The following is an 18912-nucleotide window of genomic DNA, read 5'->3' on the forward strand; positions in this document are numbered from 1 at the left end:
AAAAGTCACACATCTATTATTTCACTTTTATAATAAACACTACTGTACAAATTGTACAAAATTCTACAAAAAATACACTAAAAATTAAGCAATTAAACACATGTATTTCCTGAAATTTAAGACATGAATTATTTCCTATTCTTCCTATTGTCAAATCTATAACTTCTAGTTTGGTTTCTGTTACAGCCAAATTAACAGGCAACTTTTAGAAGACTAATACTATTTAACAGATTTCAATTTTTTGCACAATTCTCAATACATCACCAAAAGTAAAGCTATGATAAACTTAATAATCACACATTATTTTACAACAAACATTTAAAGATATTTTGTTAAGGAGGGATACAAAAAGCAAGTTAAGATGAAAGGTTAAAGTCAACAAATGAGCAGATGGCACACTGAGGAATAGAAGGGTCAATAATTTTGTTTTAATGGCATAACCACAGCTTGTCAGACACAGCTTAGAAATTACTCTAAGTACCAGGAAGTGGCAGGGACTCTCCATCATCCTGACCATTTCTAACTAAGGTTATGAAAAACCCAGTGAAAAGTACTGCTTCTGAACTGGAAAAACAAAAAGAAAAAAAAGAGTAATTCTCACAATGAACACAGAAATAAAAGGATTCAAAATCATTTAGTTTGGGGTTTTTTTAACGTTTCTGTACCTGTGGTTTGCTTGTTTGTCTGTAAAATGGAGACATATTAGCAGCCAATTCTGGGTGTTGTTAAGAACTCATCTTTCTGCTACTGGCTTTAAATACTGCACACTAAATCAAATCCTTGCATTACTCAGGGGCTAAAGACTGAAACAAAATACTAAATAAGATGCACTGAATGAGAAAGGTACATGGTGGAGAAAAGTACAGGAGACATCGCGTAACTCCAGACTTTACCACCATGTGCAGTGCCCTGAAAGGCTGGTGGTATATATGTCTGTGTGTTGCTATAGCATTTCATGGAACTTCAGACAGGCAGAGCAATGCTTTATAGCATTGTACCTTCCCACTAAGACACTCATTATCCAGTTTGTTATCTTGTTAATTTTTCAACCAGTATATAGCACAAGGGGATACAATCGAGAATGGTTAGGGAACTGTTGCTCTCGCACCTACAAATCTATGGGTTCTGTACAATGCAATCCCAGTTCTTCACTTTTCTAACTCAGTAACATCTAAAAATGCCAATTAAAGGTCAGCATCACATGCATATGTAAGCTGAAAAGCTAATTCCCAAACAAAAGATTTAACAGTTGAAGTATGAAGCCTACAGAAAGAAATGGATGCAAGAAACAGACTACAAGTAAGAACAGAATTATTAAAAAAAAACAAAAACACATAGCAGCAGTACAGTAGCTGAGACACATTCCCATTTCCCCCGGTTTTGTAAGAGAAGATAATAGCATGGAAACTTTGTGGATTTGCACACAGAGCTCTCTTCCAAGTAAGAGAGACAGCACTAGCAAAAGCACTGAAATGACAAATGAGAAAGACTACCATAGCAGGCAAAGGACAAGCAAGAGATGACAATGTGACATCCAATCAGATGGCAGGCAAAACAGGAACAAGACAAACTAACATCTGATGTAGTAACAAAATATAATGTCAGCAGGAGCTGCAAAAAAGACAGGTAATATAATTGAAGCAACAATCCAAAAGATGATCTTTATACCAGCTTTCTAAATATATTTAAAGAACACTACATGGCATGAAAAACTGTGGGTATGTATCAGATTTTTAGCTTTAGAGATTAGAAGGAAAGGCTAGAACTTGCAGATTTTGGAAAAGCATCTGCTTTCTACAGTTTGATTTGACAGCATTCACCTACAACAACAGAATTCTCTGAAAAAGAAGACAAAGATAACTACTTTCATATTCCCCACTCTCTTGATGATTGCTGATGGACAGCATTATTTCATCATATGGGTTTTCCTCCACAGAAATGTAAAATCTTCAAATTATTTTTGTTTATTGATTTCCTAGAAATTTTACTATCTAAGTTGGTTGACTGACTTAAACTTCAGAAAGTCATACCTCTTTAAAAAGCTTAGTAGGTACAGCAATGGCCCTTTCTTCCTCCAGATAGGATGCCCAACACCATGCTTGCCTTCCTTTAGAGGGTACAGCTGTAAAGAAGCACACAACGGTGAAATAATTCTGTAACTGTTAATGTCTCAAGAAAAAAAACCCACAACACTTTGAAGTATTAAATCTACATTTTATTAAATGCACTCATGGTGTTGCTCAGGACTTATTTAAGAAAAAGAAGTAGCTCTGCAAGTTTAAAGGCATCAGGAACCCAAAGGTTCCTGGTTTGTCCAAAAATATTTCCAGCAGTTCAAACCTTGATTAGTAACAAGAAAAAGCACCTGCAGGTGACAAGGAAAACTTACCAAGTCCGGCCTCAACCCCTTTTCATTACTTATATTAAGAAGCACTAACGTATACAATTTACAAATGTGTGAAAAGATCAGTTCAAATCACAAAATATCTCAATATTCTAATTTTTTCCCCCAAGAATTTCTTTTACTGGAAAGCATTTTCAACTGGATAGCACTTGTAACATATTTTTTTAATCACAGTTGAAATACTCTATTCTTCAACAGTACTCACAATGTTTCTAATCCACTCCATCACTTTGTAGTTTGATGTTTTGGGTGGAGAGGCAGTTCCAAGCCATCAGAACTGTCACCACTGCTCTTTCCCCCCATCATATAATTAGCATATGACAGAAACCTCCAGTTTCAGGTTTGCTCATATAGGGTGAACACTCGCATACGCTTGCATAGTAATCGTAATATTGCCTCTACAGTCCAGCTTAATATTGGCTACAGTCACATCCGTTAGCAACAGTTTTCAGGCCTTGAAAATAAGGCACTAACTGCACCAGCAATAGCCATGAACTTCAAAAACAGATGGTCTGTGAGGCTGGCCATGTATGTATCTACGTTCAAACACTTCCACTCTGCTTTACTGATCTTCACCTAAAATGCCTCCTCTGCATATGCAGCTTAGCATTTCAGACCATAAGCTCAGGCTGCCAGCAGGATTCCTCACAGTTCACACTGTGATTCTGGCTTGATCCAGACTGTACGCTACTCCTGAGAGAAATAAATCCCTTAAGTAACAGCCTGGCTAAGCACTTTTATTATTAAAACATGAACCAGAACAATAGTGATGCCAAACTCTTCAGAAGAAAGCTTATAACATAACCAAAAGATAACAAATTTCAGAACGACAGCGATCGCTCAACACTATTAGAGCACATTCATCTTACTCAGTTTTTATCTATTCCATGTAAGATTAGTGGCTCAGCACAATAACACAGTTTCATACTTGGTTCTGAATACAAATTGGTCTTTTTTACCATATCTCTTGTGCTGAACTGTTATTTTCCCAAATAAAAATAGAAAAACCTGAACACAACAGAAGAAATCTGTACAGATCATTCTGTCAGTGAACAGCAGTTGATTTCCACAGAACATCAGCTTTGTGCTTGTGTCTCACACACTTCTTATCTCTTCAGCTTTGAAAACAACTGTAGAAATAACATTTCAAGAGTGATTCTATCTTGGGAGGGGGATCTTCCATAACTTTTATTGTTGCATCTTCAATCAGTATTTCATCTGCCTAGTGTGCATCAGAGCTACTTGAAACTCTGTTGATTAGTGTCCCGGCAACTTCTGTGAATATCTCCCCTCTACCATAAGAAACACTCTAGAGGGCAAGATGTCAGTCTGTGGTTAGTGTACCACTGAGGTATCATAGCAGCTGATTCTCCAATTCTTCCTACAACTATCTCTCATACAATTAGCTTGAAAAAACAGCACTAATTTAAAATATGTTTTATTATGCTGGTTGATGCAGTGTATGTCTCTTTGGACTGATTATAGCAATTATTCCTAAACAGTTCCACAAATGTGTCTATTTCCAGCACATACTGAAGATGCAAAATTGATCCCCAAGGAAACAAAAGTAAACTTCCACTTCTGCTTGATACATGTCTTTCAACATCTGGGAACTGAATGGGGCTGATTTCCTTTAATACTGGCACTCTCTAGAGGGATGAAAAAACCAAATGTAAAATGTACATCAACTGCGTTTACACTTACTATATCCTCCTCAATGCTGTCTTAAAATTTAATTGCTATAAATAACACACTGGCACTCTCTTTTTACAGAACTGAAAAAAAAGTATTAAATAGGGAATATAAATTCAGTGAAACAATGCTGGTAATTCACAATAAGTATTAACTAAAGAATTGATAATTTTTGTTTCATAATCTAACCTACTTTGTTTCAAAACTGTTATTTCCCCTTTTCTTTTTCTCCTGGCTCTCTGTGAGACTCTCAAGATCCTTCCTTCAGGTTTGTCCTCCTAAATTAGGAAAAAAAAAAAGATTACAGTAACCTCATTAGTTTAGAAGGCTAGGTACAATAAAACTTGAGACACCAAAGGTTAAACTGTGATTTCATTTCAGTGGCTACTGACCTAGCTCCCCCCTACCTCAAACAAATCTGCAGATGTCTAATCAAAGCTAGTGAGCCATCAGTGACAAACCACACCAAACACAGTGAGCATGACAGACAGAAGGACTCTCACCACCCAGCACTCAGCCACTCAGCCTTGCCTGACCCAGGGACAGATCATGAAGCCTTCAGCAGGCCTCACTGAGACACTGATAAATAACAATATCTTCGATATGTTCATGCTTCCAAAATAATTGAAAGGAAAACCTCTCACACTTTGGTCCATTTTTTTTCAAATGTACAATTGCTTTATTAAATGTAAAAAGGATCAATCCATTTTATTTAATTCACTGTTTGTGTATTAACAGTTTTGTGAGCACCCAAACAGATGAACGGAATAAGTACTCATTTGGGAGGGCAGATGCATGGAGGCAAAGAAAGTGTCCCCTGATTTTTGCCTAATATACTGCTATACAGAGAGCTGCAAATTCCCTTCTGAAAACTCCAGTGTCTTCAGCCTTTTGACAATCTGGTGGATACAGAACTCTTCCCTTCTCCCTCACAACTGTGCTCCCTCCAGTAGTGTTACAGCTATTGGGAAGAAAACAAATATTACAGGAAAAAAAACCATTACGGGAAGGTACTGTAGTAAGTTTTTTCTAAAATGAAGAACAAGTCCCAAAGGAAAAAAAAAAAAGTGCCCCAAAGCACATTACACTCCAACGCAACAGAAAACCAAATATTTGGCTATGATTTTCTAAGGCAAATTACACTAAGAAAATCAAAGTATTCCTTTCTTAACTGTAATGTAGCTTTCTTTGCAAAATAAATTATTAGTCTATAGTTATTTATTCATGTGCAGAGTGACAAAGTAACAAGTGTTGAGAAATATGTACTCCTGGTTTTCCATGCTGAAGACACGGCAAGTCTAGGTTAGCATAATTTTTCCTTTAAATTCTTTTTGTTATAGTTTTAAAAAAGCAGGGAAAAGAGATAACAGCTCTTATCAGTTCATTGTCAAAAATTACAATTTACCGGTGAGGCATAATTAAATTGGTAAATGAACCAACTACTTATTGTGGCTCTGAAATAGAGATGCAGTCACTTCTCTTTGTAGACTGATAAAGTTACTGACATTGCAATATAAGGCAAAACTCCCACCAAAATACTTGCAGGAATGGGTTTATTATGCATACTAACAATTTCATCAAGATTCTTCTCTCCATTATCCCGAGACTCTTCTTTGAGAGGTAACTTTGCTTTTCTCTTCCGAATGCCTTTAGAATCATCTTCCCCATTGCATTCCATGCTGAGATTTTCCTCCTTTGGTTCTCTATTACAATAGTGACACAATGACACAAAGCCAATATTATTCCACTTCTAATATTCATAAATCAAGTAAAAAGCAAGTAAATCTCAAGGTCAAGTATTTGTGGGTCCCATGGTATTATAACAAATATATTCTTAGAAATACTACTGAAAATTACATCTGTCAGAAGAATTAATCTGAAAGACACACAATAGCAACTGCTAAAAGAAAGCTGTCAGCTTATGCTGAACAAGTTCTGCATGTTTTAAACAGTGTGTCTTTTCCCACGTATCATCAAATCTCCTGGAGAAGCAAACTGTGAAATGTTTAGGACTGCAGGGCAGTTTACAGAGAGGAAGGGAAAGGTAATTGTTAAGACTGACAAATCCAATTGGAGAAAGCTGGTATGTGACTGTACAAATTGCTAAACAAGGAATCAGAACAGAAACTTTGAAGCAAGTAGCTAAAAATGAAGGAAAATGTAGCAATATGCAATACAGAATGGACATACTAACACAAACATGTTTTTATGATGAGATGAACTGCACTACCTGAAAAAAAAAAGAAACTGAGAAACTACAGTATGCTCATGTTTTCACTCCCTGTCATCTATAACACAGCTCTTGCACTTAATTATTATAGTTAACTTACCACCCCAACTATCTCTTTACTGATTATCTTAATTCCAATGACTATGAAACAAGGCGGGAGTCTGACACTGATTCATGCATCTGATAGACTGTTTGTTTCACTGCTTGCATCTCACAGCAGAACATAGCACGCTGAGCAAAAAAGACTGCCTTCAACATCAGTGTTAGACAAACCAAATGTTGTTAAGGCATTTACACAAAAAACAGTGAAAGAACATTTTAAACTAATGAAGACACCAAAACACGGCTACTTAATACCTCCCTTTGCCCACCACTTTTATATTATGTCAAATTCTTTGTTTCTATGCTTTATTATAGCACCTACTTGTTTTTTATTTGCTGGGCACATTTCTGGCTGCAAAATTTCCCCTCAGGAACAAATTCTTCTAAGGTACCATAGCGGTAACAGTTTTCACAGAAAACAAGTCCATCCACTTTTGCAGTTTCCTTCAACCTTGTGGGGATCCCTGTCTTTTCTGAAAAGGCTGCACAATGACAAAAGTTAACTTCACTTAGGTAGAGGCGATACATTTCCAACCATCCTCTGCAGGTCATGCCAAGCAAACAGAAAAACGCCAGCCACACCACTCTTGTCAGAATGAAGAAGTAGGAGTTAGTGTTTGTATGGAGTCCGCATTACTGACAAGCAAGTTGGGTTTTCATATTGCAACATGAGAGAGGAATCCACTGATATGATTCTGTCACAGTGGCACACTGACACTGCTTCATGTGGCTACTCGGGGAAGGACTGAATTTTGTGACAGGCACTGGGCTGACTGCCGACAGTCATCACTGCTCAGAGTCCATGACCTTATCTCCTGCTGATGTGCCTCATTTTTGACCTACACTTGGGAAAAAAGCGTTGGGGGGAGTTATCTTTCATTAGGTGAACTTATTTCTGGAAGAAAATCACTGACTACACTCTATAGTCTCTTGTAGCACTAGCTATTGCTCAACCCGCCTGAGGCCTACCAGAAGTGAAAAAATCACTAAACTTGTAACAAAGCAATCTTCAGATACTAAGTAACTCACTCATCCTAAGCTACAATTTCCCCACAACGGAAATGTAGCCTAGGAAAGGATGCAGTTTCTTTCCCTCACAAGCAAGTATGAAGCACTGTCAAGTACTCCAGCTTCTAGAGCAGGTCATTGTCTTTGCACTTCCCCAAAAGGCAAATTTCGATCACAAACTATTTATTTTGCTTAAGCACTTTACTGCCTTTGAAAGTAGAGTCAAATGAACACTTGAATGCAGAATATCTCCCCAGAAGAATATATAATATACGTGTTATATTTACACACCAGTATCATTAGTGGTTCAAAACAACTATTTCCTCTCACAATGGAAAATTTTAGCAATATTTTTATTTTTGGGGAGCACTAAATAATCAATGTAAGGTAGTAGCAGAATGCTTATTTGGTATACTTACATGTCCATAAACACACCTTAATTTAGTAGAAACACTATTTTTGTTAGGTTTGTAGGGGATGCAGTTGCCTGCTTTACCATAGGTAACTGTGATCTCTCAGTCTGAGGAGAGAATCCGTTGTGCTACTACACTATCACAATGTTGCTATTCTCATTGCAGATCTGAAACTTGAATAACTATCACTGCCTTGGATACAGACCTACAGAACATATTTGCTGTGGTCTGAGTATTCAGACCTCACAGAGGGGGCCCAAACTACTTTCCCACTGGTGTAAATGATTCACCTATTCATAAAAGTCACATGACAATTATGATTTAATGGTGAGGGAGTAGCAAAGGAAAGCTTTCATTGACTTCACTTCTTATGCTTATAGTGATGATTATTAAACAAAAATTGTGAAGTCTGCTTTTCAAAGGACTTACAGAATGTGTATTTTAAAAGAAAATTGTTAAAATGCAGTATTAACAGGGGAAAAAAACTAGGTAGTTGTAAGTAATCGCAAAACCAATTGTGATATTTTCATTCATGCTGCTCCATAATTACTGGAGTTAGTGTAACAGGATTGCTATAATTTATGATCATGTAAACCAACTTTTCTTGAACAGAACAGGTGTTTCCTTCACCAGTATTTTAAATCCAGGAAACACCTTATTTGGTAGACAGGTACTAAAATTATTAGAATTTTACCATTCAAGATAAAACACAAACTGTTACTACACGTATTTAATACCGTAAAAAAGCACAGTCAGCAGCAGCAAGGCAACTGTGCAGATACACATTGCACATCTAACACTGACATAGGTGGTAGCAGCTGAGCAGCAGCCAATATCATGTGAAGGCAGTTTGCAGTGCACAGTACTTCGGTCACAAATGAACTCTAGTAAAGCCTGTGGGCAGTCTGGAGAACCAGCTCAACAAAAATTATCTCAAAAAAATTCTCAATAATTTGAAGACATTTACTATTTTACAAATTAAATAGAGGGAAAACATGGATTTTAAATTTAGAAAAAGTTACCATTAGGAGAAATTGTGGCTGTAATCGAACTTCAGATGTCTAACAGTGGAATTATTTCCTTTTAACTTAAAATATATTCACATGCCAAGAAACAGGTAACATCACCAGAGATACTCTGTCCATTAAAGCAAGTAAGTTTTTTTTTTATTTGGAGGGAGAAAGCTTTAAGAAAAACTAATATATTAAAAAAAATACGGTCTACCACAGAAAATGTTTACCGCCTCTTAACTGACCTTCTTGAGCAGTTGGAACCATCCAGGTTGTGGTAGCAGTTGCCTTTTTAACACTTTCCATTTCAGTTTCATCTGTAATCACTTCCAGGGCCCCAAATTCATTGACTCTAAACTGTAAGATAAAACAAATGCCATAGAGCACAGCAAAAATTTACTAAAAGTCTCTTGGAGTGTCTGCTTCCATTCACCAATATAGTTTTTATATGGTGTCCTCAACATATTGCCTATTTTCTATGTGTTTCTACTTATCCTCATGGAATTTGAAACAAGCCATTCTTGTTTCTTTCAAGCATAATGCAATTTCTGTATTTAAAAATATTTATTTGCAATAGATACTGATAGAGATGCCTCCACATACAGATAGACATCTAACTTACACACAAGAATCAAAAAATAAGCAATACAAATTCATGGGAACATCCCCTAACTCTATGCTTTTTATTGCCAGCAAAATGCACTTCAGACACTGAGTATTTTTTCTGAGGAAAAGGGAACTGAACATCACATACCAAATGCTTCAGAGTACAGAAATTTCAGCATCCTCCAAAAACACAGTACTTCACCACTATAAACTGCACATAAACAAACATCTCAAGGCAGTTTATGAGCTGTTTAATTACATGCTGAATGTGATATTACTGTCAGCCGGAAGCAAGGCTCAACAATACCCCTCATGCTGTGCTTACACTGGAGCACCAGGAGTTATAGCCATCCTGCTGCCAGAAGAAAAGTTTCTTCCCAATGTAGTAGTGATTACAGCACTACCACATGAAAATAACTTCATCTTCCTAATCACTATGTGGTTTGCAGGCCCAGTTGGTTACATGGGTTCAACTCAAGGTAGTGTTTTGTCCCTGGTCCCTTGCTCTGAACAGCAAAGGGGTGTCTTTGCCACAGAACGGGTCTGTATCAGTAAGATACTCTCACCAACAGTTTTCAACAGGGAAAATTATCTCTGAGAGTGGCTTTCAAAGCTCCGCAGAACACACTGAAGAGAATACTCCTTCAAGGCAGTGGCATGAAGCCTATTTTTCCCTGGTCAGGCAACTTTACCTTGGGAAAATAAGAAGGGGAACAACTGCCTGGTTCAACACTGACTCTCTCTGTGCCTGCAGAGGCTGTCGAATGAATCACTCCCACTAGCTTTGGACCCCACTATGGTACAGTAGTGAAAATAAGCTGTTCTGGTTGAAAGCAAAGGGGAGCCCCATAATGTACATACCACAGCAGTGTGCTTTCACTAATACAGTCCTTCCGGCCTCAGCTTTTGCAAAGAGTCAACAGGTCCTAAGGAACGTGAACAGCTAAGAAATAAGAAGCTGAGGGAAGGGAGAGGAAGAAGAGGACCTCACACAGTCATAGGACATCTGGAACCAAGATTTTTATTTGTGATCAGCTATGCTCACAATAGGTATGAAAGCATGGACAAGCTGTTGACAAATCCATCTGCACTGAAAGACCATGAGTTCAACTTCGAAAGGTGACCAAATGCAGTAAACACCACGTGCTCATACTCCAGTTCGTGTACAGACATTCATGCCATTTCACTCAAAGAAAAGCAGTAGAGTTACCATTCAGAAGAGGATCCTTGTGTCTTACAGCTGACCTACACACCCCAGTCTTGCTCCTATTTTGGTTAAGCTCCTTTTTGCTATTGGTGCTTTGCTGCCTCTGCAACAGGTGGATGCCCTTCCGGCTTTGAAGGGCTGTCTGACAGGCACCAAGCCATGGAAGACAGATGACTGCAGGGAAGGCTGCTCCCAGCTACTCTTTCACTGGAGGCTGTTAATTAAGGAAGAAGCTTTTCAAATGTCGGGCCACCACACTAAGTTGGTCTCAGTGATGGAGAGTAACAACCTGCTACTGCCTTAGCAGGCAGGAGGCCACGACAGTCCTACTGGGCCACTCATTGACCACTGTAACTCCTGTTTTTGCCTGCAGCCTCCCCTTTATCAGTCAGAAGCCTCCAGCCCCTGTTTGGATGTAAACTTGAATTCACATCTGCTTTTGCTCCCTACTTCCCCAGCTACAGTGTTAGCATTAAGGTGCACACCAAGTTTTTTTGTGGCTAACCAGAACAATGCCTCAGACCTGGGTAGTCATACTCCAGTTTTAGCTGGGGAGGGAAAACAACGAACAACTTGTGATAAAGGTTAATTGCTTAAAAACAGGACAAACAGATGTACAAAGCAGCATGCTGCACAAAGCCATCATAGGATAAGAGCTGTCAGAGCAACACGCCAACTACCGTCTACTGCTGGAAGCATGTCAAAAAAAAAAAATCTAGGTTAATGGTAGTTTATGTGCCTATGAAAAAATTCAACATACTTGCAAGTCTCTTCTACCTCGAAAGTAAGCAACAAAAAATCTAGAAGTAAAGCCTCTGTCCAAGGCAAAATACAGTAGGAACAGTTCTCCCATACACTTCCCTAGGTGTCTTGACAGTCTGCAATTTCACAGCAGGTGACACAGAAGGAAAGAAACAGTGCCATTGAGCTAACTTCTAAAGATGGATCCATAGCTTTCTGAGAAGTAAAAATTTGCTTTCAAATGACAAAACTCCTTAAGTAAATATATAAATTTGCATTGGAGGGATTTTCCTTAAATCTGCCTTCATTGCATCAAACAGTAAAATTCTCATTGACAGAAACAAAGTCAGACCATTACCAAGTACTTTATAAATAAATTCACAAAGAAGACTGACTTTTGTCACTTCAGTGTTTTAAAGAGAATAAATTATAAGGCTTGTTGGGTATGACTTTCATCCACTTGACTTTTGTCAAATGCCTGTTTGCAAATTTTAAGTAACCTCTTAAGATAATTCTCTGTCCCACTCAATGGAGCCAATGGTCTTAAAAGATCAGAGAGCAAAAAAGAAGAAAAAGAAACCTCAACAGCTTTTCTGAGCAAATCTACAGTAAGATAAACAAGAATAAATATAACATTTGGATAGAAAATTTAACTTACAAAGTTTCACATACAGGTGAGCAACAAGGGCAAAAATACACATGTTCACGTAATCGCAATTTGTTTAACACAAATATATTGTAACTGAGTTGGCAGGACAAGTCCAACTGTTAGTGGCTAAGTATACAACACAGAATTACTTAGCTGCCTTATCTGCAGTTTCCACAAGGATCAAAAACAGTAGCTTCCATTTAAACATCATTAAAAAGATTCCTTCCACTCAGACCTGAGATACATTTTCATACGTTCTCAGGAAACAATGCCCTGATATACTAAAACTTCAGCTTATATGACTGTTGATTTTATCCCCAGGAACATTTTATCTCCAGGAACATTTTAATATTCTTTCAACAGATAACAAACACATTGAGGGAAGCCAAGGCTTAACAATCAAACATTATAAATACTTTCTGAACCAATTGTGTCTGTCCACATACTAAGTTTTTCTACAGGGACCAAAATTACTGTCAATAAACTTTTTCAAAAAAATAATTGCATGAAAATTTACACAGGACTGGAATAACTATCCTAAGTCACTAATACAAAGCCTTTGTCCACTGCAGGTGACCGTATCACAAAATATCCCAAAAATGTTTCAGCTGCAATGGAGAAGTGGCCAGATTTTCTGTTACCAGTGTCTCTACTGCAAGTCCATTCCTACATTTCTTTCTAGAAAAACCACCTTTCATGTTTCACTTTCCATGTATTCATAGTCAGTTTATACCCATTTTTTCTTAAGCCAACATTACCCTATGGATTACACAGGCTCTAGTACCCTGACACTTACTTACTCTCTCGGTATACGATAAAGCAAGGAATTATGTACCCCCTCAAACTTGATTTTACTAGCTAAGCACAAGGTTCTTCTGTTCTTATGAAAATGGTGGTCCATTACTTCTTGTTCAACCTGTCATTCTTCACCCATCACGTGCTGTGCTGAACCACGGAAATTCATTCTCCCAGTGAATATGACTAAGCATAACACCAAAGGTGGACTGCTGCTGTCCCTCCTCTAGTGGCTTTAGAACATTTCAATTTCTAATGGAAGTTCTTTGCCTTATCATGCTGGCTGGAAGACACTCTGTAGTTGTATGTCAGCATAATTAAGTGTTAAAAGGGCTTTCAGTTATCTTTCTCTACATTTCATAAAAATACTCTTGAGTACTTGTCTCTATGTGGGATTAAAAAAAATTTAAAACAATGCAAAATGTCTATCATATGGCAGATTAGTTCTCAAACTCAAACCTGTTGGGAACAAATATATACATCCTAGTTTCAAATTAAGTCCTCACTGTTGAATGTGTCTAATTCAGAGCAACAAAAAACAGACTATCAATGCTTGCTGTTACCTGTGCCCTCTTAAGAGTGTAGAGCATCTCAACAGTTCCCAAAGATTTCAAATCAGAATAAGAGTTGCTATCATTTTATAAAAGGTAAAATTATTATTTGGGAGAACAGATAAACACAAAGGAAGAAAAAGGAAGAACAATTGAGATGCAAAGGATCAAAAAAAGAAGAAAACCCCCACATATGTTAATGCACAGCTTTAAAATAAATTAGAAAAATCAGCCAACACTACCATCTACTGGGCAAGATAAGGACAAAGAGTTCATTGCAATCAGGACAATTGTTGCTGCATTCTGACATCAACTTCAGCAATAAAACATATCTTGACCCCACAACAGTGTGATCATGGACTAGCTTAGAAGAAGCCTGCAAAATTTTTATTATCCAAAAAGTATGCCTATGAAGCAGCTAAACTTAAAGTAGCAGAATTACAAAGCAATTTGTCCAGAGGACTGACACCTAAGACTCCAGTGATATAAGCCAAGAATTACACTCTGATCTCTGGTTAGCAAACAGTTATCATAATTCTTGATATTAATCACCATTTAATCACAGTGGTTTCAGTGGGACTGCTCAGATAAATCAGAGCTTTTCTAGCATTTTACAGTTCTTCCCCTCTTTAAAGCAAAGGAGTCATCTGCAGACACTGCAGTGTCCAAACACATCCCACTACACATCAAACTACTTTTTACACATTACTTAAGCTGAATAAGCTATTAAATGCCAGAGCTTGTCGATTCAACCAGCCCTCTCTTCTCTTTGTGTGGATACAGTCTTTACATGCACAATCACATACTATTTTCTCCATAGAACCCCTGCCCCAGGCAGGGGCTGGACAGCATTCAGAAAAATGAGGCAGCTGTTGGTATTTTTATACTTTCTTCAAGCGGTGAAGCCAATCTTATTTACTTTACATGGTTTGAAAGCAAAATGACTGTTTATTAAAAAAACAAACAAACAACAAAAAGAATGTACCTAAAAAAGCTTTAGGCACTCTAGAAATTACTGTTACAATGCAGTGCAAAGTAATTCCTGAAACAAAATCTCTATTCTCAGCCACTTACAAAACAAACAAACAAACAAAAAAAAAACAACAAAAAAAAAACCACAACAAAAATAAACCTTTTCCTAGCTCTTCATCCTTCTGAGTACTCTGCTCCCATCTTATTTGAAAGCACTGGGTAAACATGTAACCCCTTAAGCTTGCCTCGACACAAAATTTTTACTCTTTCAGGGATAGAGAAGATTAGGGAAATGTGTTCCTGCACCTGACTACTCCCTTTCTTTAATGATGAGAAGGGATCCTGCCTGCACGTTACTACTCTGCAAGTACGGCAAAAGACAAACAACTTAAGTAGGATCCCAGGGTACCTAGGGCTCCCTAAAACATAATCAGCAGGGATTAAATTCCTCACCACAACCAATGGGCAGGGCCAGACCCACTCATTGGAATGATGTCGTCAGCAAGATAGTCAAGCACTTCCACCAATATCAGATTGATTTTAAGATGTTCAGTAACACTGTGATAAGCTAATCCTGAAGTAATGAAGGAGAGCAATTTGCAGACAGAAGGAAAGGTTTTTTCCTATCTGGGCAGGCACAAGCAGGAAGGGATCACTATCAAATTATATCCTTCCAAAAATAAAAATAATAGGAACATTCTCTCATCACTTCTGAACTGAAAACTTAGGTATATCATCAGAAAATATATACCTCTAGCAAGAGAGACTGACATTTCCCCTGCAAACCACCAATACCTCAGTCTTGTCGGCAGTAATGTTTATCTATTTTATTCTTAGACACTCCTCAGGCTCTTCCAAACTCCCCATCCCACTCCAAGTGCTCAAGAATTATCTCAGTACCAGAGGGCTTCTCAATTACTTCTCTGCACTGCAAACTCAGTCTGCCTTATTATCTCCACTTGAGTAGGAAACTGCAGCTAAACAGACTTTCTTAAGGTGACACATAAATCAGCAACAGAGCCAGAAGTCAAGGTCTGCCAAGATGACGCTTATTGATCCAGAAGTTGACCTACAAAGCAACCCTGGCTCTGAATTATTTTGGCCAGAATATTTCTACATACAAAACACTGATATCTCATGGGGAACTCAAGCTAGCAACAAATAAGAAATTAATGGCTATCTGCCAAAATTTTGGTTCCAGTGAGTTGTTCAGCACTGCACAGGAAGGCTGTGGTAGAAGCAAGTGCAGTGCAAAGCTTTCTTATGTGGGATTTACCTGCACTAATCACAAAACTATCCCTTTTCCACCCTGAACCCTCTGCCTAGTTATTTATATGTTTAACAGTATCTACAGCAAATGATTCAGCAGATTTTGTGGTAAAATAACATGTGATAATTTAAAGGAAGACTCTACCATGACTACACATGAGGAAACCCAATTAAAGATCCAAAAGCAAACCTAAATGCAGCATTTCTTGGCCTTGGAGTTTTAACAATTTTAATAGTGAAATTTCCTTTTTGGTCTTTCTTTTCTTAAATAAGGTAGACTCTTCTTATGACAATGCAAAGTTTTAACCGGGAATGTACAGCAATGAAGCACAGTGTGACCTGATTAATTACACTAGGTTGCAACACAATAAAGTCAATTTCATGTGGAAAAGACCAGGCCACTACGTACATCTGCGGCGGCTCACACTTGGTCAGAGAAAGTCCTGTCTACTTTGCCTTCTGTTCTCTGCACTACCCCTTACCACCTTCCCTGAAGGGAATCTACCTTCTCTCTGAAACAGCACCTTCCCACTGTAGGCAGCGATTTAACCAGTTCCCGGTAGTTGATGTTTCCCGTGGACACCCTCAGGGACTCTCCCTGAGAGAGAAATGCCTCTCCAGATTCAAAGTACAGCACGTGCCACTGTGTGAGAACAGAAATAGCTTTGCACCAAAAAAGCACTGTGCTTACTTATCGCCTGAGACCCTACCGATATTTTCATAATGTGAGAAGAGAAATAAGTTGTTCTCATAATCATAATTATCTCAAGCAAGCTTTGACACAATTTCATAAAAGGCAGGTGGAAGGATGTACTTTACTGCCTTGAGTTGCTGCACTCCTGCACCCAGAAACACAGCACTCTGAACCACCGTCCTTCTTTACAGCACAGCTGGAAATACCAAACACCACTGACCATTATTCCACCATTCATGTTACACTATTATAGCTGGTTTCCTACAATATCTGCTGCCCAACTTTATTTACAGGTTAATTTCTTCATCATCAAATTTTAATTTTTTTTCTTTATGTTCAACCACAATTTGCAAGCTGGAAATAATGACCAAAATTCAGTCCAGGCAGTATATAACTGCTCACTTTCCAAACACAGCACTAGAAAACGCATTAAGAAGTACTTTATAAACTTCTGTCACTGCAGTAGGAAATGACTGTAAATTATTACAGTTTTTCCAATTTAATGAGTACATTAAAATCTTGAAGCCATGGTGTTACTGTGTGCACTCAGCACAGAGATTAAAAAAAAAAAAGAGCGAGAGAGAAAAAAGAGGAGTATTTCACATTTACATTCACACCATGCAGAGTAACTGGTTAGCACTGATGTTTTTCAGATGAGCATACATTACTTAGCCTGCCACATGAAGGCATTCTGTAAAATGTAAACTATTTTAAATTCTACTGGAATAAAAGTTTTCTGTTTTATTTAAACATCTTGAAAGAACTAATATACAGTGATAACATTTTTGTTCTCAGTCTTCGGTCCATCATACTGCAGAATTTTTAATTCTCCCTATTCCCTGTGTAATTTGAAATTCTAGCATTTTCCACAACTACTCACTATTTATCTCTCACACAGCATGCTCAAAGCAATGTTCAAGAAGCGTTAGTTATTTGCTGAAGATTTTTAACAAATTCTGTATGAGAATATATTTCCACAGCCTTCTCCAATTACAAGTGACAAAACACTAACAATTAACAGTGTGCAAAATCATGGAAGAACATCTTCAGCATTTTACCAATGTAGAAACAGATGCAGGCACAAGAGATAGTAGTATGGCTGAGAAGAGAGATTTGGTATCTGATTTGGTTCCCTTGTTTTGATTAGACTGGGAAGTGAGTGCCCCCTGGTGCAGGTTATCAGCGAAGACTCATGAAACTGCCCACAGGACTTCATAACAAAAAGAAATAATGCAAGTTTCTATTTCTGAATTAGCTGTTCTTCTGTATCATGAATTAGATTTAAGCAATGATAAGAAAATACTGAGAAAAGTTAATTTTAAATGTTTCAAGAAACATTTTACACTATTACAATAGGTTTTTACCGACTTCATTTTTGTGAATATAAGTTCCTAAATAAATAGAAGTGGTTCTTCAAAAGAATAGTTGTTCATATATACTTGCCTGATAATCTCAGGCTGGATACTAATATAGCACACAAGAAAAGAGATTTCTTAAAACATGCGTATGTTAAAATAACCATGAAACTTCATCATGCAAGCAGCAAAGAGAACCAAATGCCACAAGACTTACATGGCTAAAAATAAGGACTTCAAGTAGGTAACTCCCCAAAACGTCTATATTAAAAAGCAACATTTCAACATCTTGGCATAGGTCTAACTTAAAATATGCTCTTACAACACAGTTTACCAAATCTGAGTGTTCACAGACAATTTCCCTTAACATTTTAGGAAGAGAAAACACTAAATGTAAGAATTTGAGCAGTACATTGTCTGCACTGAATAGTTCAGCTATTGCTTATTATTTGTTATAAAACTCCTCAGACATTGTATTACCAAGCTGTAAAAAAAGAATATTTGGATTTCTGTATTTTGCTATTACATGCTTTCACAGATTTTTCAACTGCATTTCAATGTAAATACATGGCAATGGTTTGATACCTTTAGTATTAAGACTATTACAGGTTAGAACAAGTTATTACGATTTTTGAAAGCTTACATGCAAGCTTACAAGAAGTTACTGCTATGTAAGGCCATTTACTTTAGGTTCAGGACAAAACATTAAAATAATCTGTGATCAGGACAGTTCAGGTAAATCATCCACACAAACCCTATTCTGAGAATTCCACAAAGAGCATAACATATCTTCCATGATCACATTTATAGTTTCAAGTGCTGTGGCAGTTTGAGCCTTAGTCACCCTTTTAGCCATTGATATTTAGAAGTAGCCCTGAAATATGAGTTGTCACAATTATCATAAAAGCTTAAAAATCCTTACTGTTCTAACAGCTCAAATTATTTTGATATCTATGTAAACATCTAGTCTTTCACTGACTCTTAATGCTCTCTGGTCCAGCTACATCCTGAGGCTAATTTGGCATTGTTGGAAAACATTCTTCCTTCAGTCAGTCTTAAAGTGGCTCCATTTCAATTTCATCCAGTAACCCCATGCTTCTATATTTAAAAAATCACAAACAAAAAACCCCCGAACAATAACCCCAAGAGAAGGAGTTGCCTGGCCAATACTCTGTATCTTTTATTATTCTGAGTAGACTACTATTGCAGCTCTG

General features: G+C 37.4%; 1 protein-coding gene across 6 annotated transcripts in view; it reads right to left on the minus strand.

Annotated features, from left to right (window-relative positions):
• Window positions 1–18912, minus strand: part of L3MBTL3 (L3MBTL3, histone methyl-lysine binding protein) — an 87338-nt gene that overhangs the window by 50699 nt on the left and 17727 nt on the right. For 5 of the 6 annotated variants that reach the window (XM_027691253.1, XM_027691270.1, XM_027691261.1 and 2 more), the window contains exons 3-7: window positions 9105–9216; window positions 6751–6910; window positions 5667–5799; window positions 4290–4374; window positions 2031–2122 (exon numbers count right to left, since the gene is read on the minus strand). In XM_027691253.1, coding sequence (XP_027547054.1) covers window positions 2031–2122; window positions 4290–4374; window positions 5667–5799; window positions 6751–6910; window positions 9105–9216 — 582 coding nt within the window. The remainder of the gene's footprint in view (window positions 1–2030; window positions 2123–4289; window positions 4375–5666; window positions 5800–6750; window positions 6911–9104; window positions 9217–18912) is intronic. The other variant, XM_027691286.1, reaches the window with a different exon arrangement.

This window comes from Neopelma chrysocephalum, unplaced genomic scaffold (assembly GCF_003984885.1).
Source record: "Neopelma chrysocephalum unplaced genomic scaffold, ASM398488v2 Primary Assembly neopelma1_23, whole genome shotgun sequence".
NCBI lineage: Eukaryota > Metazoa > Chordata > Aves > Passeriformes > Pipridae > Neopelma > Neopelma chrysocephalum.